The sequence below is a fragment of the Brachyhypopomus gauderio genome, chromosome 7, assembly GCF_052324685.1.
Source record: "Brachyhypopomus gauderio isolate BG-103 chromosome 7, BGAUD_0.2, whole genome shotgun sequence".
Taxonomy (NCBI): Eukaryota; Metazoa; Chordata; class Actinopteri; order Gymnotiformes; family Hypopomidae; genus Brachyhypopomus; species Brachyhypopomus gauderio.
Window position 1 is genome coordinate 13,386,373 of NC_135217.1, and position 25,799 is coordinate 13,412,171.

Consider the following 25,799-nt stretch of genomic DNA (forward strand, 5'->3'; position numbering starts at 1 on the left):
TGTTCAGACCACTTTGCCTAAAAGTCACGTTAATTTTTTTTTTAAACTAATCCCAGACCATTTTGCATATGACCTTGCTACTGTCATGTGACCAGGCTCCAGGAACTCCACTTCCCAAAATTCCCAGCACCATTTGCATTGTTCTGTCTCTCCAAATTACTAGATCTTTACCTGTTCCCCAATACCATGTATTATAAAGCCAAACCACAAATTCAGTGTCATTATGAAGTATTGCTGACTACTCTTTTAAGAAGCATACAGAGTGTTCATGTCTGCCTTGTCTGCATGGTTCTTTCTGGTTTGGCCTGGTTCTGACTGCTTGCCGATATTGGACTGATTTTGACTACGGGATTGGATTGTGTTTTGGACCTTTGCTGCCACACTGGTTTTGACCACTGGACTATGCTTTATCTAATAAAACACTCTTTATAGGTCTGCAAGTGTCTGTTTTCCAGTGTTACAGCTACAATCCCCCTCTATTTAGATTTCAGTTCATATGCATTTGCACATAGTTTGTGCTGAAGGTCACAAACGCTTGAGAGCTGTTGCTCAAGTATCATGCATTTATGTCACGTAAGGCTACGCCCCCCTCTCCTCCCTGTCACTCTAACAGTGGCTGTTTGTTTTCTGTACCGTATGCTTTCAAGAAGCCTGCGTGACTGATATCTGTCTCTTATTTGACCACTTCTTCAGAATGACATTTTAGCTCTTGCTATATAAACCATGAGCTTTATTAAAACTACATAAATTTCCCTCTTAGTGCAACTTGTGCTGCTTCTGGGGCATTGATCATCTCCATCAAAGATGGCCGTTCATCTTTAAAACATTAAATACAATCATTTGGCAGGGATGTATTCAATCACCATCAGTGTGCAGGATTCTTTTTACATGTGACGTTAAAGGTGAAAGAAAGGGAGGCATGATCAGAGATAAGAACTGGATGAACTACAGACAGTGATGTGTCCAATGTGAGTGAATCACTTGTCAAGGAGCAGTGTGACTGCCAGAATGATGAATAGATGATATACTCACACATACAGTGAGATTCATACGCTCCCCACTATCACCAAGGCCAAGATCCATTCTGCTCTGTTTAATGGCTTCTGTGGCATGACCATTCCTTATTTGTGATGACGTATTAGACCTGTCTAATGTTGAGTTGATGGCTGTATTGAAATAACCTCTAACAATATAGAGTGATTGTGTAATTTGGAATAATTGTCTCCCCTCAGCAAATTCATATTTTGGCCTTTAGAAAAGTATCCAAGAGGTGGTGTCCACTGTAGAGCAAATGAACAGACAAATAAACATGAAAACAATATGAAAATAAGAAACAGAACAATACCAAACAAATACCAAAACAAATAACAAATACCAAACAAATAAGGATGACAGTTAAGATGACCAAAATAGTTTCTCCCAATATTTAACATGAAGTAGTGAGGGTGTGAGGGTTTGAGGATGTGAGGGTGTGAGAGTTTGAGGGTTTGTGAATGTGAGGGTGTGAGAATGTGAGGGTGTGTGGATGTGAGGATGTGAGGGTGTGAGAATGTGTGGGTGTGAGAATGTGAGGGTGTGAGGATGTGCCATTAGCACATTCACATTAGATCAGACACAATTTCAATCAGATTCTGGGTAGCCGATAATGCTTTCAAATAATAATGACATTTATTTAGAATTGACATAGATGCAATACAATATGACAGTCACTCAAGTGAGGTTTGAATCCAACATAAATTATACATTTTTACTCATTTGCTTGAATTTTTCAGTTACAAGTAGCAATAACTCTTTTGCAGTCAGATACAATGTGTTTGGATAATAACTGTTTTACAAGACTTTCACAATGGTCTGGGTATCAGATTACTATGTAACAGTAAGAAATGTGATAAAGCTAAAGTGAACTATACATTTGGGACCAAAAATATCTTTAATATGCTCTGTGCTACCTAGACAAACGTCACCATCATTGTCACTGTTTTTGAAGACCATCGGTTTTTGCACATAAAATCCCTACTGTTAATGGAGACTATATCTCTATTAGTTTAATCCCTCAAGTAGAAAATTATTGTCAGAGTGAAGCAGTCAACCTGGGAATAAATTATAGACTCATTCCAGGTATTGAAACAGCCTTAAGTGAGCAATCTTAGAGGAACACTGTTTAATATGTTACACAAGATATTTAAATTATGACACCATGCAGCCCATTTAGTTTTACAGTGTACATCAATTACATACTGACAGACAGCATTACAATGAACTCATGTATAATAATCCACCATTATGATGTAATGATACACCATAATATTTGTACGCTCCATTACCACAGCATCACTGACAACAACTATAAACAGAAAGATTTCCACAGAATGGCCACACAAATGTAATGTTTGTGTAGTGGCTTGTGAGAAATGCCAGTATCTGCTGGCATAGTTACATTCATTCACTGTACACGTCCACCATGACAGTCAATAATTTCATTGGACATATACTGTAATACTTACTCCTATATACCAAGGGTTAAAGGTCTTTATGAATAGTGCCTGTACTGATTGAAAAAAACATTCTGAACCAAACTTTCAAGATAATTCTGTGGAGAAAAGATACTTGGAAGGTATTAATAAGAGTGCTTGACTCATAGTTGATTCATTGGAAGAGTGGTCCTGTTAGATTTTCAAAGCCTCCTTATGTTGTGTTTAAGGTGACCCTGAGGAGCTGTAGTTTGACCAGCATGACTACCTACATCTTGGGCTAAGTCTGCCTTAAACAAGAAGAAGAAGAGGAAGAAGATGAAGAACTGGTCTCACAGAAGCAACCATGCTGCATTTGGAAAACAGAAATCACTCAAGCACAAGCTGAGTGTAGTAGCCCTTTTTCTCCCTATAGAAACTCACATGAGAATATGAGTGAACTGCCACACTCGTTCACAATAAAGTGTCATAAAAAGGATACAGGATTCCATCAGTACACCATGCATAAGCTTGGATTGAGAACAGAGAGAGAATAAGAGGGTGAGAGGAACAGAAGTTGAAAGAGAGAGATGAAGAGGGGGGAAGAGAAGCCTGGTGTGTGTGCGCATGTGCGTGAAAGTGCGTTTTGTGTGTCTGCATAGATTGGTAAAAGCAGTGGCGTACTTAACAATTTGGGGGCTCAAGGCAAATTTAGCTAGGGGGCCCATCAACATTAATATGCGAGGAATAAATTAGATACTCAGGGGGCCCCTACAGTGGGCTGCAGTGGGAGGGGCCCAAGGCAGTTGCCTAGCCACGCCTCTATGCAAAGACCGCCTCTGGGTAAAAGGGATTGTTTCTCTCTGCCTGTGTAATGGTTTGCAGTAAGCCAGAGCAATGAGAACTTTCAGACAGCCATGCTAATGTCTGTGCTGTGAGAAATCTGTGTCTGTTTACAACGGAAAGACAAATGATGTGACCTCCCATGTCAAAGATTGCAGTGCAGACAACTTTATATCGCTGTAGTCTTGCAGTCACAACACAGCAACATACCAATGATTACCAGGCCATGTTACTCAGTGGGAAAGGTGTGTTGAACATCTATATCTATGTAACCATGTCCCACGTATCTACTACACACACAGTAACAGCAAACATGTAGCTTTTGGAAACCTCATGATCTAGAGGGCTTTCTCTGTTTCTCTGAGTCTTAACGTAAATCAGCAGTCAGGGAACAACATTTACTGATCAACCATTGATTAATAATGCCATTATGGCATACATACGTATAAATATACTATTCTGAGATCAGCTTCACAGTCCTTTGCTTGCAACTTAAGCAATACTGATTTCAAATGTTTAGGTGTTCAGTACATATGGTTTCTTAAGTCATGTGATGTTAACAAAATAACACCAATGTTAACAAGGCAGTTTGAGCTGTATGACCTTATTCTTTCTGTAGCATAAACTTAATACCCTGCTTTCATTTTCACAGCCAATCGGTCATCAAGTTCATACCTGCTTTTCCCCAATCCCAGAAGATGTCACCTGTATATTATGAGCAAGAGATGTTAAGCAAAATGTCAGACTCAACATCAGACAGTTTTGCATGCAGCTTTGAAGCATCTGATATTGAGACTTTGACACTGAACGAGGAACAGCAGCAAAGCAGGTACAACGATATCAGATAACATCAGACTAGCAATGCATTTCTTTACATATTTGTTTTACCAGCACATGCTCACACATGGCATTTTAGCAGCAAAAGTCAGCAGACTGTGTAAACAAAGAGAAAGGGGGAGAGAAAGAGAGAGAGCACAAATGTTTGCCATCCATAGCCATCAGGAGCAATGGTCAATGACCGTTGTGACAGTTGCCGTTTTCTCCATGGATGCTGTTTGTGGCAGGTAATGTTTCCTCTTCTAGAAAATACCACAATTTCATATATGAGTGAAGTCTACAGTATAATCTACAGTATAATCTGTAACACTCCACTAAGAAACATCTGAAAACAAAGTTGCATTCATTTTACTAGCAGTAAAAATATCTTCATAAGAGTATGGCATTCCAGTCCACCTCCACTCCCCAAATTAGTTGCCGCAGGCTGTGGGAGATGCAATCTGGCAATTCATGAACTTGTCCATGTACGAGTAGAGCTCTTATCAGAGGCAGAATCTCCCCAAAGACGAGGGAATAAAGCTCCCCATTCAGTGCCTTTTTGTCTTCCTCTGCGGAGTCTTCCTCGGGGGTTTGATGAGTGTGAGTTTGATGAGTGTGGCAATCCCCACCATTCTCTCCCACCAGGGACTTCCATTTCATATTGTGGCATGAAAAGAAAAGAGATTCCAGTCCTGAAGTTCATAACATGGTTTAATGCAATTAATTGCGGCACCGATCCTGTTTCCTTCAATCACAGATGATTTGAAGAGGAAAAAGAAAGATGTTTAATTATCACAAAGTGAGTCTGTTGGCATCTTGACTGCTGTACATGACCTGCAAGCAATGCAGAAAGATTAACAAATGACATCCTAGCACACATGAACATTTAATTGATGCAAACACCAAATTGGTGCTCCTTGTAACCTACAGATCGAAAGCCTTAATAAAGATCATGACAAAATCATGTCCAAAACAAACTGTTAGATTTCTTTCTCCTATGCCCAAGCTAATTTCAATGTCATCCATCTGCAGTCATTTCCCCACAGAAAAGGGCTGACATTTATGTCTTTATGTATATCTCCAGGCCTGTATGTCAGCACGTGACAGTTTGTTGTCACAGCACAGACCTCACACACCAGCATGGTAATTTCCTAGTCATTATAATTTATGTACATATTTATCTTCTGGTTATGTGTACAACCAGAAGTCTGCACTGTCTGAATTGCAAACCTTTTAGTGTAAAGCACGTGTATAGTTTGTCTAAATGAAAATGTAATTAAACTCCCAGCAAACACTTTTATGATCAGAGCACCCAAAACATGGCAACTAAATATGCATGTGGCTAATTATGGGTGATTATTAGTAATCTGTGGCATGCAAGCACTTGCTGTTGCCTGTATAATTCTTCTAATTCAACTACTTGGCGAAGATCAATGTTCAGTGAGCTTCAGCGTTATACAACACTCTCAAATCACATTGCTCTTTACAGGATCAGGATCTTGCAGCAAGAACATTAACATTCTTAATAAGGCCTATGACTATATGATAAACTACAGCAGATGCTTCCTACATTCCATCCCACCTATCTGAGTTGGTATTGAGTCTATTTCTTGATTTGTAAGTTGTTGGCTGCTCGAGTCAGCCAAGAGTTGGAGAGGGCTGAAGCGGAACGGCATTTAGCACACACAGCCTCCTACACACCTTTTGTGGATCCGCCAAGATTACGTGCTTCTCTTTCTGGATCTCCTTCTGCGAAGAGTGGCAGCCTTTCCCTTCGTCCACCCCTCCGAACCCCTGGCCCGGTCCTGGCCCGGCACTCCGGGCCTTGGCTCCACCCTCCCCCTCTTCACCCAGGTGCACGTTGGCGGGCATGACGGCATTGCCCTGCACCCGGTGCGAGTAGGTCTTCCTCCGTCCCCGCTGGGCTGCGCAGAGCTGCAGCTTGAAGGCGGCCTGGAAGCCTCGGCGGAAGTTCTCGTTGAAGAAGCCGTAGATGATGGGGTTGACGCTGCTGTTGCAGAAGGCCAGCCAGTGGGCCAGCGGGTAGACATATATGTTGATGACCCGGTGCTGCCTCTCGTTCAGACTGGCGTAGTCACTCAGCATCATTAGCGTCCACAGGGGCAGCCAGGAGAGGATGAAGAGCAGTGCCACCACTAGAAGCATCTTCACCGCGTGCTTCTTCTTCCGCGACACCGTCTGCCGGCCCTCGCAGCCGCCCACTTTGCCCGGTCCGGGTCCAGAGGTGGAGCCATGGGCGGAGTCGGACCCGACCCGGGCCGCAGAAGAGGGAACGGGAGACTTGAAGAGCGCAAGCCCGATGCGGGCGTACATGATGACAATGAGGGTCAGAGGGGCCAGGTAGATGTTGGCGAAGAGGACGGTGGTGTAGATCTTTCGCATACCTGGGCTGGGCCAGTTCTCACGGCACCAGAAGAACGGTCGTGTAGCGTTACCGTCGCCTAGAAGGATGGAGACGCGGTTCTCCTTGGTGACTTGGAGCATGACGGCCGACGGGAACATGATGGAGATGGCCAGCACCCAGATGACAACGATGATGAGCGTGGAAGTAGAGACGGTGAGCTTTTGTTTGAAGGGGTAGACAATGCAACGGAACCTTGCAGAAGGATGGAGAGAAAAGCATAGGGGCAGACAGGCCAGGGCAGACGGGACGGGGCAGACAGGACGGGGCAGACGGGACGGGGCAGACAGGACGGGGCAGACGGGACGGGGCAGACAGGACAGGGCAGACAGGAAGGGACAGACAGGACAGGACAGACAGGACAGGGCAGACAGGACGGGGCAGACGGGACAGGGCAGACGGGACGGGGCAGACAGGCCAGGGCAGACGGGACGGGGCAGACGGGACGGGGCAGACAGGAAGGGACAGACAGGACAGGGCAGACAGAACAGGGCAGACAGGACGGGGCAGACAGGACAGGGCAGACGGGACGGGGCAGACGGGACGGGCCAGACGAGACGGGGCAGACAGGAAGGGACAGACAGGACAGGGCAGACAGGACGGGGCAGACAGGACGGGGCAGACGGGACGGGGCAGACGGGACGGGGCAGACGGGACGGGGCAGACAGGCCAGGGCAGACGGGACGGGGCAGACGGGACGGGGCAGACAGGACGGGGCAGACAGGAAGGGACAGACAGGACGGGGCAGACAGGATGGGGCAGACAGGCCAGGGCAGACGGGACGGGGCAGACAGGACAGGGCAGACAGGACGGGGCAGACAGGAAGGGACAGACAGGACAGGGCAGACAGGAAGGGGCAGACGGGACGGGGCAGACAGGACGGGGCAGACAGGAAGGGACAGACAGGACAGGGCAGACGTGACGGGGCAGACAGGACGGGGCAGACAGGAAGGGACAGACAGGACAGGGCAGACAGGACAGGGCAGATAGGAAGGGACAGACAGGAAGGAGCAGATAGGAGACATTTAAGGAGACAAGAGATGTAATAAAAGAAAGAAAAATGCAGCATTACAAGCAATTTTAGTTATCTACATGAAGTTTAAAAGTTATCTTACAGCCAGAGTTGAATTTAAGAAAAGCTATTAGATGTTCTTCATGCTTTCTTGTGTGCGGTGTGCACATGCAAACACACCCCTACCTGTCGACAGCAATTGCTACCAGAGTGAAGACTGAAGCAGACACTGATATTCCCTGTACCATCCCACTCAACTTGCACACCAAACTCCCAAATGGCCAACCTGTCAGAGCAGAGGGAGAATGAGTCTACCATCCTGATGATGGAAATCCTGCAGTCATTTATCAGTCTATTCATCGAAATGGGACTCAGTGTGCTACTTTGCACTGCGTAACATCATAAAGTCTGTTCACTGATGCAGGTAATTTAAAGCACTTTGGAGCTGACACACACACACACACACACACACACACACACACACACACACACACACACACACACACACACACACAGAGAAACAGGTGGATGAGAGAAAAGTATTAGAAAAACAGAGGCTGTAAAGAATGGGCTGTCCTCCTGTCACCCGGCGGTACAAGGCGCACAGCCAGCTCTCACCATGACACTCAGCAGATTCACTTCTGGAGATGTTTTTGTGCTTTTGCTCCTTTATCCTCAACGCTTTGGGATCAGAGGTGTGCAGAGTTGCTTTTTGCAATGAGCAAATATACAGACAAACAGTCTGGGCAGTCATGGCCTGGTGGTTAGGGACCTGGTCTTGTGACCGGAGGGTCGTGGCCCTTAACCCTCAATTGCTCACTTGTATAAAAAAAAAAGGGATAAAAATGTAAGTCGCTCTGGATAAGGGCGTCTGCCAAATGCCGTAAATGTAAACAAACAAAAACAAAAGTATGTCCACGCAATAGCACTGGTTGGGCTTCCTCTATAGTGTGGCACGTGAACTCTGCTGTGATTGGTCATGACTCTCCCTTTGGAGGGGTCTTATTTTGTCTTAAAGCAGAAGGAGAGGCTCCCCACATCCTTTATTTTCCCTTCAGGTAGACGCTGTTGATTAAAAAAATCAATAAATCAATCTGTTTTGCTCCTGCCCAGATACAGACAGCTCCTTCTCTCACGCGCACACCTGTCTTGTTTCTGTCTGCGTGTGTTTGGTTTTCATTATCTTGTGTTGCTCCTTGTTTAGGTGAGCATGTGTATCCAACACTGTATCTCTCTGTGCCTTTGCAACACTGTGGAAGGTTGCTTGGTGACTCGGGGGTCAGACTTTTTTTAAAACACCCATGGGAACTGTCGCCGTATTTATTTACATTCTGAGGCACAGTGTGAGTGCCTCAGTGTCGGCATGAAGGATGCCGTAATCTGCTGAGAGGCCAGTCCAAGACACGGAGGAGAGAGAGAAAAGATGGAAAGTGGTAGAACAAATAGAGGATAGAGGGAAAGAGGAGAGAGACAAGAGTTTTGCTCTGAACATTGAATTATAGGTTATGGATTCTCATTTATCATATCAAACAGCACACACATACAAAATGACTATGTAAACTGCCTATTCTATTGTGTTGTTCATCTCATAGTTTTATTTAAAGAATAACAAAAGAAAGGAGAACCACAGGAAGGGAAAATTAAAAGGAGCTTTATTGCATGACATGGTGAATAAAAGCAACATTGAAAGAGAGAAAGAGAGAGAGAGAGAGAGAGAGATCAACAAGGCAGTTAGACATGCGTATTAATAGTGTAACTGATATTGACACCTTTGCTACACTAAACGTTATGTTGGCGAGAATCCTCTCCACTTTTAGATGCATGAAAATATATTTGCAATCTAGTGGTCCTGTAGCTATTTCAATGGATCCGCTGGAGAACTGGAGAATGACTCCAGCTCTGCTGTCTAAATCCTCATTCGTTAGATGAATGCTAACTCGTGCATCACTGTCAATGTGGTAAAAATAAAACAAATGCAATCGACAGAACTAGAAAACTCGGGGCCGCTGAGAATCTATAAGAGAACCTTCACTCACTGGGCACCTGTGATATTCCCAGGCAGAGCTAGCTCACCCACACCACCTCTAATGCAGGTACAAAAGGTCAGTCACACTGAGACCATACAGCTGCTCACGCTGCACCCTTTAGGGAGGGCTCCACCCTTTAGGGAGGGCTCCACCACTGCTACTAATGCTAAACAGCAGAAATGTGTCTAAATGGAGCAAAAAAAGGATGTATTCTCTAATACAAAACAATTAACCATCCAAACAGCAATAAAACACTTCTCTCTTTAAATAAATTCAGATAAAGTAACTCCCTATATCATTTCTTCAGATATAATTAGACCCCCCACACCCATAAAAAAAGTTTTGACAGGATTACAAATACACAGGACAGGTTTTTGTCATTTTCTTTCTGATAATGCACTGTAGGAGCTCATCAAAAGCAAACGCTGAAAGACCTCTCATGGAGCAGTTAGCTTTCATCCCACCACTTCTCCTCTCCTTCGCCTTTCCGATGAGGAACAACAGCGCTAAGCTACTCGGAGCTGTGGGCGTCCATCACGCTCGTTTGAGCAGGAAGACAGCTGGCTCAGCAGGTGCGGCTCACGCCCCAACAAGCCTGAACACGGCGATTCGCTCTGAGATGCTTAGGAGGGAGATCCCAGACACAACGAACTGGACGTGATCCGAATCGTAGGCGTGACGTTTATATCTGAGATAATATCTGTACAAGGTTTGGGCTTGGCTGCATGCGTAAAAAGGAAAAATAACAATACAAACAAACAGCAAAGCAGGCATCGTGTCTGTGGTGGCTTCACTGACGTTTGCTCACTGTATGTCTTTCACATCATTTCCTGTTCTTATTATCATACTGTCTGAACAGAGCCATCAGTCTGTTTCAACCTATTTCTGTTATTTCACCATTTCTCCCCGATTATGCACATATTCTAGTCTCTTATACTCTGTACTATATCCATTTTACTACTGTATTTTGCAGCAAATGTTAGCTCAGGTTGCTTTTCTGAGTGGATATTATAGCCCTTTCCTAATTCACTGTGGGAAAATCTTCTAAATGCCATCAGTGTAATAGTACACATAGACAGTATAATTTATCATTATAAAATATTAATTTATTAAGAATGCGCCTCTAATGAGCATCATTATTAATAAGACTCATTTATAAGTATCTCAATTGGCAGTGTTTGTTTAACCCACCTCTCCCCATTTTTGGACAGGAAACACGGCTGTTGCTGACCTGTGATGATGTTGTCCACAAGCGTGGTCGGCATGCAGAAGATCCCCACCAGGAGGTCGCTGACCGCCAGGTTGAGGATGAAAAGGTTGGTGACGGTTCGCATGGTCTTGCTCCGCAGTACGATGAAGCATACCACCCCGTTGCCCACCATGCAGACGACGAAGATGAGCAGGTAGGACATGATGAAGATGGCCGACACCGACGCATCGTGGAGGTAGAAGTCCAGGTAGGTGACGTTGACGCCAGGGGGTGGGCGAGGACTTCCAGAGTGAAGAGAGACATTTTCAAAGTCCTCCACAGTGGAGAGGGACGCAGGAGACACGGTGAAGTTGAACTCCTGAAACCACATCGCCATTTCGTATCCTGTTAAACAGGTAACAATGGGTGTTACCAAACAACATGTACAATGTAACTATACATTAGCAACAGTGTGTTACAATGTGTAACACCATTGTACTTTCTCTTTGTACACTAACATTAGCTTTTCCATTGTATAAGCACAGATCATAAAAGTTTTATACACAGATTACATTGTACACTGTAAAAAGACTTACTGGCAGCAATTAGCTGGTAAGTTGCTGTAATCAATTTCACAGTATGCATACTGTATATGTAATCACAGTACTTACAGTTCTTACTGTAATTTTTATCACAATAAAATTACTGTATTTTCTTTTACAGTAATTATTAAACTACTGTAAGAGCTTTACAGCTTAAAAATGACTGTATTCATTTTAATATAGTAAATTAATTACTGTAAAAAGGATTATATACTGTAAAATGAAGACGACATTGTTGTCCCACAAAATTCAATTTATTGTATTGCTTTGAATATTTTAACACATTTTAGAACATTTAAATACAAGGTACAATATTAAATGTGGAACTGTATAAAAACACAAAAAGCTTTAGAAATAAAAACAATTAAATTCCTCCTTTCTGGGCTGGGGAATCCTTGAATTGGGTCTGAAAAAGTTGCTAAATATAGCGACAAAGTTGCTAAGTTGGCAACACTGGTCTTCCGTACAAGTACAAGAAAATCATTATAATTATCTTTTTGTTTTCCAGACAAAGACGCAGAGGGGAAAGTATGCGAAGGAGTGCAAAGAAGAAACTGGAAATTAAGATCACTGAATTGGAGGCAATCCTGTTGCCGCTAGATGTTTTTTGATGTTCTGTTTTGATGTACTGTTGAGAAGCATATGTGTTCTGATGTTGGTGTATGAATTAACTAAGTACAGTTTATACCTAACTCATCCTTTTTAATGTTTTTCTGTACTTAATTAATTGCATTTGTCCACCCTGTCATGTAATTTTCCACCATATCGTGCTGATGTCCACCCTGTCAAATTTAAGTTTAATGAAAAAAACTAAATATGTAGCCTATTGAATATAAAGTAACCCTGTGTGTGACTTCCTGATGTCCAAATGATGACCAAACAAAACCATTAAAAAGTTTTGCTAGTTACATTTGTTTTTGTCATTTTATTTTAAAAACAATGAAGACCTATGGCCATCGCTGTAGATGAGCTGTAATTTTATTCTAATTTTAGTATTTCCCAAAGAATTTTCCCATTATCTGAAATGTATTAACTAGAAGGGGACACAACAAGACCTTTCTGAAAAGGTTTGTTTTATTATAATTATTTAATAAAAAACATATAGTTGAAGCTTACATTTGTCCCCGACAGGGTGGACATATTTTGCAATATGCCCATATTTTGACATTCTGTATTTAATTTATAAAAAGTGTTTAAGCTTGACCAATATGTATTTTTAACACTCAATGGGCAGCTTAATAACATGATTATAAAATGAAAGGGGAAATCTTACCTTTTTCTTATCGAAATTACAATGTCTCAAAGGCACTTTATAATGATAATGACCCACTTGGTACTCACGGCTAGCAAAAAAACGAGTGATGAGCTTCACTAAATGCAGCTAGCTGGCACACCAACACATACATGCTAGCAAACACTAACGTTTATGCAGTAGCGTTACTCCTACAGCAAACTGATCCACTAAATGTCACAAAATAACAAATTCTATCAAAATGCCATATACAATGAGTAAGTTGTGGTATGTTATCCACTAAATGTCACAAAATAACAAATTCTATCAAAATGCCATATACAATGAGTAAGTTGTGGTATGTTATCCACTAAATGTCACAAAATAACAAATTCTATCAAAATGCCATATACAATGAGTAAGTTTTGGTAATTTAACACACATTAGCAGCTAAGGAAGGTGCCTCTCTAACGTTTCCCTCTCCCAGTGCAGTGTAGGATTATGTAGCAGAGCAGCACCTTAGAATGGTGGAAGTGAGAGCTGATAAACACCGACTTCATGTTCATTTACACTATACTGAAATAAACTGATGAAAGCAAAGCTTTCAATGCTATTTATCTCGCTTAGTACCAGTTACTACCTCGACACAGACTGACTGTTTATTAGCTGAAAGATGCTAAAAAGGCTCGGCTAATAGCGTTAGCTGAGCTAACCATTAGCACTAGAAGACTGGCTGCTGGTGTACGTGCCTACAATAAAAACAGTAATTTCATAGCGTGTTTATATATATAGTTACACAGCATGTATCAGCTATGAAGGATATAAAGACATTATCCTCTGTCTGTGTGGATGTTGCCTACCATTAGCAAAAGTGGATTTCTGTTTAAATTGCTGAATAAATCCCGCTCAAAATTACTGTATTATGATTCACAGCAAAATTATATTTACTGTAGAATTTACCTGCCACTGAATTTTGACCATGATGCTTTGCAGATTTACAGTAACATGTTGTAAACAGGTTCTACAGAAGAATTTGATCATTTACAGTAATAATGCTGTGAAAACTACAGTAACATGATGTAAACAGGTTCTACAGTAAAAATTTGATCATTTACAGTAATAATGTTGTGAAAACTACGGAAATTGCAGTGTACATTACTGACTATGCCCTGTAATAAATTGAATAGTTCATATGTAACAATGGTAAAAGTAAAAAGGCAAGAAAATCAGAGTTGCTAAAGCAAGCTATCTACATTAATGTTTGCCACCAAAACCTAAAATGTCACTGTTATGCATTAATAATAGTTACTGGGCAATAACACAGTGATGTTGGCCACGGTAGTGAGCCAATCAGGAGAGTGGAGAGAAGCACAGCAAGGACTCCCCTAATGCCGTGTGCCTCATGACACCTTTTACAAAAATAAAGTCTTGTGAATAGTAGGTTGTTGTTTTTATGTGTATGTGTTGATTTAATCATGTCTTTTAAGTGCATTGGGAGTGTTTCCCGCCCTGTTTGTGCCTTCTCTTGACTCTGTTCAATGCTACAGTACAGTGAAGCAGTGGGGCCCATCTCAGTGACTTTCTAAATATATCTTCCATCTCCTAGAGCTTATTACAAGAACAGATGAAATGGCATGAATGGTTCAAAACTTTGTTATTGTGCAAGCTGAATCTGGTAAAGGGAGTTCAGGATGGACACTGAAAACAATGCATTCCCTAACCACAAATTTAACATGCCCTTAGTATTCATCACACGCTTAGGGTGAGGTAGCACACACACACACACACACACACACACACACACACACACACACACACACACACACACATAAATAATGCATATTCCCTGCTTTAGATTCTGAACAAGTAAAAACATTTGTTGGGACCAAGATAGTGGAAAATGTTTGTCCAAAGACGTGTGCAGTCACATGGTCACACACATAAACTCACATGCTAGTCTTCCACCCTTTTTTTTTAGAATTTAAGTCTCACTATATCAAACTTCTACTTTGCATATGCTAATATGAGCCTGACTCTATTTGTGTGATCGTGTCTCATAGGAAACATGCTTCAGCTCGTCTGCTGCTTTAGAAATGCACAGAACAGCTGTGAAAAAGACGTCTTCCTCCTCACTTGACTGATGGATGAAAATGAAGTGAGCATTACGATAACAGGGAAAAGCAGAAGTATAGAAGAGAGTGGTGGCTCTCTGTCCCACATCCCCCCAGCTGAAGAATTGTCTCTTGCTGTTGGTTTATACAACATGGGTCATGAAATGGTCAAATGCTTGGTGAAGCTTCAAGTCTTTAAGGTCAGAGTGAAATTGAGGTAATAAATCACAGCTGTCTGGGCTACTGGTTCCTGGACTATGAAAAATTCCTTCCTATTGGATTGTATCTGTGATATTTGACTAATATTTGGTGTTAATCTTTAATGGTTGATATAAATGAAGCATTAACAACAGCACGCTGTGTTATTTATATACTTCAATTCTAGTGTGGGTTTTATTCTGCAAACAGCACTGCCTTGTCATCGAGGCGTCATGGCTGACAGGTCTTCCCTGACTCTGCCATCATGCGATGTGGCAGCTCATTAGCTGTGGTTTTACTTTCATGTTAACAGATCCTTTATAACACAAGTATTCATCACACTGACAATTTAATGTAGCTGATATATCAGCAGTAGACCACAAGGCTGTGAAAGCTTAAAATTTTTAAAATCTAAAATTTACAAAAAGGAGATGTTTGAAGTTTGGGAAGCTTGTTTAGTACAGCCACATATATGGAAAGACTTACTTGACTACTATATAACATAGTATATGTATTATATTTACATACATATATATGTATTTTTATGTATACATATATTTACATACATATTTATATACATATTTTGCTGTATATAATTTATATATCATATATATGTATATGACTGTATATCATGTACATCACCAGGTGCCTACATGTGCAATGAGCACTTGTGAGTTTTTGTGTTTTTGACTTCACATTATAAATTAAATGATAATTCACAGGAAATTAATGTGGATTTTTTAAAATAAATTAAATAAATTCTATTAAAAACTTTTCTGTGTTGTTAAACACTTGTGGCTACACTTGACAATCTGAAAGCCCTTGTAAAATCAGACATAATCTACAGTGAAATGTTATGCAATAAGTTCCACGACGGTTAGAACTCACAATTAATTGGAAATTGGAAATTAATTAATTGGAAATGTATTGTTAATTGGAAATGGTTAGGAGCTGGATGTAGCTGGTAATTAGAAAGCCAGAGGAGCCAAATGCTGATTTACATATACATTTACATGTATTTAGCATTTAGCACCTGATAGGTCTTCTCAGAGAACAGGCATGGCAATCTAGAGATTTGAGCCAACTCTTTTTTGACCTAATGTGTTCCAGTATACATGTCTGTGTCAGGGAATGGAAACAATATTGGTAATAATGTCACCAACCTTTCGACATATCATATTTCAATCTTTCAGCACTGAATTTAGGTCTGGTGTTTAAAGGTGGAAAAGTGGTTTAATGTAATGCAGTTAAACAAGAACATGCAGGAGACCTTACAAACTCACAGAATGAGTGAAGAGTGCTGAAGTGTGTAGCTTAAAAAAACCCCTGTATTTTCTATCCCCTGTTGCTTCTCAATACAGGGTCCAAACTGCTTCTGGAAGCAGCATTAACAGCATTAGAGCTTAATAGAAAGGGGCTCCATGACCGAGCAGCTGCACAAGCCTAAGATCTCTTTGGCTTCACTGCTAAGGGTCTGCTGGAGTCTGGGGCAGTAGAGGTGTTTTCTGGAGCGATGAGTCATACCTCACTATCGCAGTATGTGGCAGGCATGCGGTCATCTCAACATTAATGCTTATGGTTTTGGAATGGCCAAGAAACTCATACAGGCGTGATGGTGAGGTGTTCACTTTCTTTTGACCATAGATTTTATACAAAAGGACACATCTATGGTTGACTCAGCTGGTAATGTAAATCAGCCTGTCAGAAACACAACGTGAGATAGAGGACATTGACCATACTTTCAGTCACAGTTCTTTTAACTTTTGAACTTGGAACAACCTGAGACAAAATACACTCTCCCAGAAAAAGCACTCTCCCATAAAAAACACACTCTCCTGGACAAAGTATACTCTTCCAGACAAAGTAGACTCTTCCAGACAAAGTAGACTCTCCCGGATAAAACAGACTCTCCAGGACAAACTAGGCTTGAGGACTTTTCTTGACAACTATGACAATAATTTATTTTGCACTTTTCAACATATGCTTGCAAAACTTTTTCTTACTTAATGACCAACTGAGCATCAATAAAAGCCTGGATTCTTGGACTTTTGATTAATTATTTCAGTTTTCATTTTGTATGCAAGCATTTTCTATCATTCCGTATTCTTCCAAGCATGTTCCCTTTGGAGCTTCTATGTATTCTGCTTCCTACCAGAAAGAATGTTTATATGACATTTACTACAATTTGATCTCTTAGACACCTAACAGATTGTTAAAATCAACATTTAAATGGGTAATGAAGCTGGGGTGAATTTTAACTTAAAATTGGTGAAAAGGTGAAAAGGATAAACAGGCTGTTCACAGAGGCTATTTATATTAAGTGTGCTCTCCAAGAAAAGGGCCGTGACTGTGTCTGGCCCCACACGTGTCTGGCACTGCACATCACCAGCTGAGTTCACACACTGATGAATCATCGACTGAACTGCATCCCAGTCGCAGCAAATACTGCAGACCTGTTGGAACCACATGGACCCAAGATTGGTGGAGGAACAATCATGATTTTTCCATGTAACCCCATATCCAAATAGGGGTGTCCAAGAGCTCTGCAGAGTGGATCACAACATCAGCAGCAACGACTTGGAAGATGAAACCAAAAAACCTTGATGATCTCTGGGAGTCCTGCAGAGGACTGCTTTCTTTGTCATTCCAGATGACTTCAGCAATAAGAGCCTTGGATTTGTGCATTCAAAATAAAGTATATGTATAATTTCAACAGTATTTCTGTATGTGACAAGATTTAGGTCTAAGCAAAATCTGCCTTAATTAAATGATCAAACTCAATGGATTGTACCAATTTTTCTCTTGGTATAATAAGAATAATCTAGAGGGCTTTGCTTTTTTTTTTGCTTTGCTTTTCCTATTAGCCATTTCTCATTTTTATTGGTGACTACAAGTCAAGTTATTATTTGTAGTTCCTTCAAAAGTGTCAAGACTTTTGTCAGGGACTATCTGTTGCTTGAACAGATCATGCCTTCCTGTGCACTTCCCCACACATGTAATCTACATCTTCTTAATATATTCTAACAGTATATCTCTCATTTTAATTACATTTCCCTGAACGATCTGCTAAGTGCCTTGTTTAAGATTCTATTCATAGTCACGGGGTGTCCAGTCTTGACTGCTATTGATACGTCAACAAGAGTAATTCTGCCATACTTCTGGCTAAAGATAAGCTTCAGGTGATAATTTAATTTCTATGCTCTCCAGAGAATCTGCACTGTTCCAGGTTAAAGGTGAACTACTGAGGTTTCCACTTTCAAACTCATCACCTTCAATGTGTAGCTACCTTGAAGACCAGCAGGTGGCAGCACTGCTAGCAATACGAATACTGCTAGGCAAGATTGCATAAAAGACAAAGTGGCGTATGTTTGAATGGCAAATGTTTAATAGCCTCGATCAGCATTGGTTCGCCCTCTGGTGCTTTCCCTTAAACCAAAGATTCCCTCGACTGCATCACGTGGACATTTTTTACACCATAGCAAACAGTTGCAAAGACCTATTTCCTAATTCGATCACGCCCGACCAGCGTTACCGTGGCAACACATTCACCAAAACTGATTAGCAAGCTTGGAAAGGCGATCAGATCCTTTCATGAAAGTCCCATTACTGGACTGCAGCAGCACAAGATCGATTCTCAGCACACCTGCATGACGTGTTTCATTATAAATGAACAAGTGGTTTAAATTCCCCCAAAATACCAGAGGATTTCAGCGAGGACAGGAGGTTCGGACAAATATTGAGTATATCTAAACTCAAGATTAGTGCATACATAAAGAAACTTCATCGTTCCTTTTTGTATCTTTTCCTCTTTACAACGATATTTCCGTGGTTGTTATCTCAGTTTAGCAAGGAACACACCAGTGGCTTAATTGATACTTTGTTTAAACCCATCGCCATTGTCATTTGTTCTGCGATTTACGCTAGACCAAACCAGCCGAGTTTAGACAGTCTGCGATCCAATCTCCGTGCCATTTTATTTCCTTATCCATTTTTCACGGGAAACATCTCCACATCCTTTAGCAGCAAGCGCATATAAGCATAGACGATTGAGCGCGCGCACCCTGTCCTTCCTCACATCACACATATACATACACTCACAGAAAATATAAACAACTTTATCCTACAAACGTTATTTTATTTACACACAATTTGAGAGCCACTTGCAATTTTTTCTGATGCTCATTCCATTTGGTTCTAATGGGGTCAGTTTCTTCACTAGTAAAACACTCCCCAAGACTATTTAGCACCACACAGCAATAAATAACGTAACTCATACATGTGACAAATAAACTTGTATAGCTATATATTCATAGTATAGCTAGGGACATAAAGTCAGCCATTTGGCTAGATGCGTCTAGATTTATGATGATGTATAAATATACATCATCATAAAAGGCTAACTCAGACTGCCTTGATAGCTAAGTCGGTATCTTTTGACAGCAGTTGGAATGAACAGGATATGGCTCCAAGCTAGTATTATCAGGTCTGATGGGCAGCCTGAGGCTATACGCTGAGAAGTGTTCAAATGTGAAGGACTTTCACAAGATTGAACTACAGTTTCTGAACTGCAGCACAGGAAATAGTAGAGACAGAGAATGAAAATGAACTACTGAAGAAAGCTTTAGGACAAGAAACCTTTAAGATCTTGAAACTCTATTAACTCCCCCAAGGCATTAAGCTTGCCCAAGATGCACCAGGTTTTAACCCCAGCACTGCACTCTTGGGTTTGGGGTATTGTTAGCATTCATTTACATATTTTCACTTTTTCATAGATTATGCAGGTAAATGAAAATGGAAACACATGCACTGGTAAAGTGAGGAATCATAGAATTTTTTTTTTAATATGGGTGATATAATACACTTTGACAACATTTATTCAAACACATTTATTCAAATGGGAAGTGTGGTGGACAGTAAAAAAGTATGTACTTCATTTCTGTACTCAAGTACAAACATTTATTTATATTCTGAGTGTGTTTTTTTTTTACTCCATTTCACCTTGTGCTTTTTACATGTATATAACAGCCATCATTTCTCATTATATTTTATGTGAAAATGCATGAACAAGGGCTGATGATGATAATGAGGACTATGATGATGATGATTTCAAACTAAACTTTCAAACTAAAGGACACGTCATGGACACAGAGTGCATTTAATTGAGTTAATTCGCTTTCCCATGTTCAACAGTAGCCTAACTGCTTGGAAAACACAAGGAGGCATGGAGTTTATCTAAAAACAACTATAGAAAACTATTAAAAAACTAGAAAACAAGCAGTGGGCCTAAATGAAGGCGTTTTTAAAATATATTTTTCCATTTTCTCTTAAGCTTCACCAGGGTTATCTTTACTTTCACTGAAATGCTTTATCCACTACTGCTGCTTGCATAGAACATGACCACTTGTCTGAAGAAGGACTGCACTGCAGGACTGCACTGGTGACCAGAAGGTCAAGAACTGCAGCACTAGAAGATAAATTGATCTTCATTAATAACAGTGCTCTCCTGAATTGATTATAATTACATGCTTCCATACCACCATCATTGTAAATGAACACATTCTAAGAGTTCAAATGCACAGCAGTGTCATGCCCCCTCCTGTCAATCTTGTTGTTTGGTTCCCTTTGGCCCCACCCAGTCTCCCTAGCACTTCCTTGTTTGTTGTTCCTCCATGTGCCAGGCTCAATCCAAAATGGCAAACTAGATTTCAATGCAGTACATTCTTACAGTAGGCGACTGGGCAATATGCATACAACCTCGGATAAACTACGTCTGCTATTTTGCCTATGTCATATGACATATGACATCACACGATCATAGTTAAATGCTCCCGTTGAATCATGGGACAGGACAGTGTGCTGCAATCGCATACTTCAAAATGGCTCCCAATTCAGTAAGCCATTCGGGTACATTTCGCTTACTGTTTAATGCAAACTATTGGCGCATTTCCACTAGGGCCTGCTTGGCGCGGTACGGATCGATTCGCAACGGAACGGTACAGTCGTGTTGTGTTTCCATTACAATGGTGGACCACCACAATGTGGGTGGAGTCGCTGTTGGCGTGCGGGTTGTAGTGTCGTGACATCATTTGTATGCGACCACAACACCGGTCGATGCCCCTTAACACATACCATTATTGTATCTTATTTATCTTTATCTTCATTATTGTATGTGGTTGCTCTAATTATAGATAATAATTTGGTATTACTCAAACAGGCTAAACACACCCTGCATAAAAAGCATCAGTCATACAATCAAATGAAATCAAACTTAATTATGAAATATATATATTTAAAGTACAAAATATGTAAATAATATAGTTATAGTTAAAAAAAGTGCAAAAAGCAAATTACCTAAAAATAACGTATAGCTTTATATAAAATAAATATTTATAGTACTACAAGCAACATTTTGTGTGCTTTTACTGGCGTCTGTCTCGCATGGTGTTCACAAGTTCGCCAAGCACCCCGAGGAAAGCCCGGTTGAAGGAAACATTTTCCGCCAACTCCGCTCGCCTCGTCAGTGGAAGGGGAATCTTGAATGTAAAAAATAACAAATATTAAACACAAGCATTCCCGTGAAAGCAACAACAATATAGCGTAACTGCACAAAATGTGTAGCACGTCATCGCTGCTCATGCTTTGTTTATGGCTACAGCTAACTAGCAACTAGCAAGGCTAAGAGCTAGCTATTGTACAGTAGTGACTGTGGTGGTAACATTAACTACAAACACTCTTTTCCGTTACTGGCTGGCCGGTGACCGTATATGGCATCCATTTGCTGGAACCATTTCCAGTCTTTGCGGTTTGCTCCGCTGCGTCCGTTATGGTCCTTCACCGCCCAGCAATCGCTTTTAAGCTTTTTTAGCTTGGACCGACCGGCACTGCTGAACGGACCGCTGGTAGCCATGAGTAGCCATTAGCGCGGAAACCTCGCTAAAAACCTTTACATTTCTAGTGGCCCCGTCCAGTTCGCTCTGGATTTTTTGATCGCTGATTATTAACAGAAAGGTTTGTACCTCGGCGTTTGACCAGGGAACAGACTTCTCTCCTTGGGTTTTAAAAATGGCTGAGGAGTCCATAGCGGAGGAGTCGCTCTCCTGTTACGCAACCTGTGACGACACTCCCTGGCCAATCAGTGTCATGCTGTTCTTCCACGTCACAGAACTGTACCGCTTTGGAACGGTTAGAACCTCGAGCGAGTAGGTACGAAAAAAGTACCTGAAGGTACTGGCAAACTGGGACCTGGTACTAACACTCACAAACCGTCGCGAATCGAACCGTACCGCGCCAAGCAGGCCCTAGTGGAAATGCGCCATAAGTTTTCAGACATATTACTCTTTATCGCATACTGCTTTGGCATACTGTATAGTAGGGAAGTACAGCATTTTGGACGGAGTTTTTTTCCATGTGTTTTTCCATGCCTGACTGTCCATCCTTCCAATCTGTGACTCCGCCCTCTTATGATCTGTCCCACCTGTTCCCCTTTGATTTCCCTTTGACTGCCCTTTATAAGCCCTGTATTTTCTCTTGTTCAGGGCTGGTTATTGTTGGTATGATGTTTGTAGGTATTGAATTTGAAAATCTGTCTTTGGTTGTTAGTATCTGTATCCCTTTATGTTTGTCTCCTGGGTTCGACTTCGGTTCTAGCTGTTCCCTGCCAGTTTGTGTAAGTTTGTTTCTTCTGCCTGGAAATGTTTCCTCAGTTTGTTTTGTTATAATGTCCTCTGGGTCATTACGTGTTGGTTTGTTCTCTGTCGGACTGCTCACCTGGACCGTTGAAATTACTACAAGTATGGATTTGTCTACAATAAATCTCGCTCTTCTCAGAATGTGTGTCCAACCTCTCATCTATCAACACCATGGGTGTTACAAGCAGGACATGAAAGTTACCCTGAGGTACCGCAAGTTAAACTGAAATCAAGGAATTATTGGTTTTGATTATTGGTTTTGGAATAAAACTAATGAGTCTTGATCTGACTTGTGATAGAACTCATAATCAGTAATAACAATAATGATCAGGTGATGTCCAAATCAAGCACTATTCCACTCACTACCTGTGTACAGTACTGACATAAAACAAAGCAAACATCAAACATCTGATGGCTGATTGATTTACTCTTATTTATTTTGATTTTTTATAACACCTAATGAATGCAAATAGGACCAAGATTTGTAGACTTTTCATTCGAGGTGGTCACCTGATACCCTAAGAGCAACTATTAGTATTTTTTTTAAACTTTGTCAAAAGCACTTCCAGCTGCGGCTGGTATCTGACACTAATTCTCAGGCACTTGAAAAATATAATCACCACTTCCCTTGCCCCTTGTCAGTTTTCCACACAGGAATCAAAGCAAGCCAAACACATGAGTTGGTACTCCCCTAAATCTCAGATTTGGAAGACAACTCACCCTCTACTGATATCACATAAGTACATACATAAGGACACATCTTTTAGTGCAATCTCAATTTTATTTTTGGCACTCTGCACCACAGTTAAAACTGAACTGAGCAGAAGTTTATATATAAATCTATAAAAATTAAATGAAACAAATTTCAATATGTTACAATATTATGGGGACGTTTTCCTTGCCACTGTCGCCTTTGGCTTGCTCATTAAGGATTTGGATCTATACGATTGTAAAGCTGCTTTGTGACAACATGTGTTGTAAAAAGCGTGATAAAACATTTGACTTGACAATATGTTAAGGTAAACCTCTACGGTGGTGTGTTATGTTCTCAGTACCTTTCCTTCATTCTAAATACAGCTGTTATTGTAGTATTCTGGGCTAGTGTTTGGCCCCTCTTGTATGCTGGACTGTTGTTTTAGTTTTAGCTGTTGACAGTATTCAATATGTCAGAGGTCAACCTCTGAATCACTGGTTGCAATCTAAGTAGGATGTTGTGTTTTTGTTGTTGTTTTCTTACATCAGTTTTAAATCTTTATTTCATTATTATTTTATTTTTGCTCTCAGCAATCTTTTGTATTGAAAAAAGTTGCAAACATTTGAATCAAACATTAATTTGACAAGTTAATGAGCATTAGAATGTGCACAGTGCATTAGAAGGTTTCCTCTTCTTAATGCTTGGAAATATGTTTTCTGTAGATAAGCAGGTTATAGCGTAGGCCTACAGAGTTTCTGAGTGTCACTGATGTTTAGTTTGAATTTAACACCATGTTGCCTTTCTGTGATGCTGTATCTAGTAAACCAATAACCCACTGACTGTCTTCATTCACATGGTAGGCCTATGGGCTTTGACCGTGGTCTTTAACATGATTTAAAATGTACTCAACACAAGGTTATTTTCTGTCATGTCTTGCACACAAACCGTAAAGAGGGTTAACGTGAGGTCGTGGGTGACTTTTCAGAGGCAATATGTAATATTTCACTGTGCTTAAAAAGATTACATAGATCCGCGCGAGCACTGTTTATGCACGAGTGCCTGGAAAGTTGAGCACAGTCAGGTGGCGCTCGACTGATGTCTTGCTCTTGATGGTTTTATTTGAACTACAATCGTCTCGAGCCAGCCAAGAAGAAGGGATATTCTACTGACGTATGAAAAATGTCATGGCTCACCATGACGATGTTTTCAAACGTTTGTATGGAAGATTTTCGTGAGATATCCCTTAAAGCGGCCGCTGAACTGAGGATTGAGTCAATAGTGAGGATGTATTAGCTCAACCACCCTTGACAGTTTGAATGTGAGTCAAGCGTATCGGTCTCCAAAGCAAAACAGTGATAAAATATTATTGTCCGCTGTCGCAAGAGTAAAATACTCATTATAAAAAGAATTCAGCCCATCTTTGCTAAAACGTGTCAAATTTTAGTTTCTGAAAATCTATTAATTTTATCCATAATACTTATAAAAATGTTAAGCACTTTGGGGCATGGGTATCCGTTTCTCTGACTCACCACGCTGAGCGGATGCTGTCCCCTGGCGGCTAGAAAATAATCATTCTTCCCATGTCACGCAAGTTAGCCTGTCATTTGAATCAACAGCTTAAAGTGGGGTCAAACTTCCTGCCAAGTCAGTACATTTATACATTATAGTTTAGCAGGGGATTACTCATTTAATAACTTAAAAGGCTTTGTATTATCAAGAAAAATACGGTTAGTCTCATAATGTATTCACAACCGAAGTTTTAATTGATTAAAACGTTTGGCAGGCTCAAACAATAGATATGTTCAAAAATTAAACATAGGAGAAAACACGAAAATCAATACAAATAGCCACTGACACAAAATGTAAACTTGGTGATATCCAGTCTATTATCCTTTTATATTTTGTAATTTGTGGTATCTATCTATCTATCTATCTATCTATCTATCTATCTATCTATCTATCTATCTATCTATCTATCTATCTATCTATCTATCTATCTATCTATCTATCTATCTATCCATCCATCCATCCATCCATCCATCCATCCATCCATCCGTCTATTTTGCACTTTGCTGTTCCTCAAGCAGTGACACAGAAAGTCAGCTTACCTTTTTAAAATGCAAACTTGTCCGTTATGTGCGCAAACTCTTATCGTTTAAAATTTTATTCAGGCCAATCTGCGGAAAGATCCATAGAGACGCACACCTTATCCGTAGAATGAAAGCTCCACTCCGGCGCACGAACGAGCACTTTTCTCGCTTCGGTCTCTTGTTAGCACAGTTCAAGGAATCACTATTAGCTTAGGTGAGATGAATGAGCTTCGCAGCCCCCGCCCCAATGTTGAGAATGTAAAAGGGAGAGAGAATTAAAGAGAGAGCAAACACATTTAAACAAAGAAATATTTTACTAACCCATTTTTACAGTAATATCAGTCTGAAAGAAAGCGAATTAGAAAGTGGTTTAGAGACAGCTATCAGGGCATTTTTCTCTCCTCTCTTGTTGCGAATGCCTTTTGT

At 40.8% G+C, this 25,799-nt stretch overlaps 1 protein-coding gene and 1 long non-coding RNA gene across 4 annotated transcripts; one reads left to right on the forward strand and one right to left on the reverse strand.

The window, feature by feature from the left end:
• Positions 1 to 1,777: 1,777 nt before the first annotated feature.
• On the reverse strand, positions 1,778 to 25,527 carry LOC143518962 (neuropeptide FF receptor 2). Of its 2 annotated transcripts, XM_077011915.1 has the most exons (5): positions 25,392 to 25,527; positions 10,802 to 11,164; positions 7,730 to 7,829; positions 5,811 to 6,726; positions 1,778 to 4,943 (listed from the first exon to the last, which is right to left on the reverse strand). In XM_077011915.1, the coding sequence occupies exons 2-5, from the start codon at positions 11,154 to 11,156 to the stop codon at positions 4,902 to 4,904; spliced, it is 1,413 nt and encodes a 470-aa protein (XP_076868030.1). In that variant the 5' UTR covers positions 11,157 to 11,164; positions 25,392 to 25,527; the 3' UTR covers positions 1,778 to 4,901. The 2 variants fall into 2 exon arrangements, with proteins under 2 accessions (XP_076868030.1, XP_076868029.1); XM_077011914.1 differs by lacking the exon at positions 1,778 to 4,943 and having other exon boundaries at positions 5,679 to 6,726.
• LOC143518963 (uncharacterized) lies at positions 10,013 to 12,289 on the forward strand. 2 transcript variants are annotated; one of them, XR_013132318.1, is made up of 3 exons: positions 10,013 to 10,239; positions 10,782 to 11,027; positions 11,870 to 12,289. It is a non-coding gene; the product is annotated as an uncharacterized LOC143518963 (long non-coding RNA). The 2 variants fall into 2 exon arrangements; XR_013132319.1 differs by having other exon boundaries at positions 10,782 to 10,886.
• Positions 25,528 to 25,799: the final 272 nt, after the last annotated feature.

What these genes read in the sequence shown, in the direction of transcription:
- LOC143518962 (XM_077011914.1), bottom strand. Translation starts at nt 11,156, where the DNA reads ATGGCGATGTGGTTTCAGGAGTTCAACTTCACCGTGTCTCCTGCGTCC. An exon ending in TGTGGACAACATCATCACAG is followed by an intron (nt 7,830 to 10,801) that starts GTCAGCAACAGC and finishes CTGCTCTGACAG; the next exon opens with GTTGGCCATTTGGGAGTTTG. An exon ending in GTAGCAATTGCTGTCGACAG is followed by an intron (nt 6,727 to 7,729) that starts GTAGGGGTGTGT and finishes TCCTTCTGCAAG; the next exon opens with GTTCCGTTGCATTGTCTACC.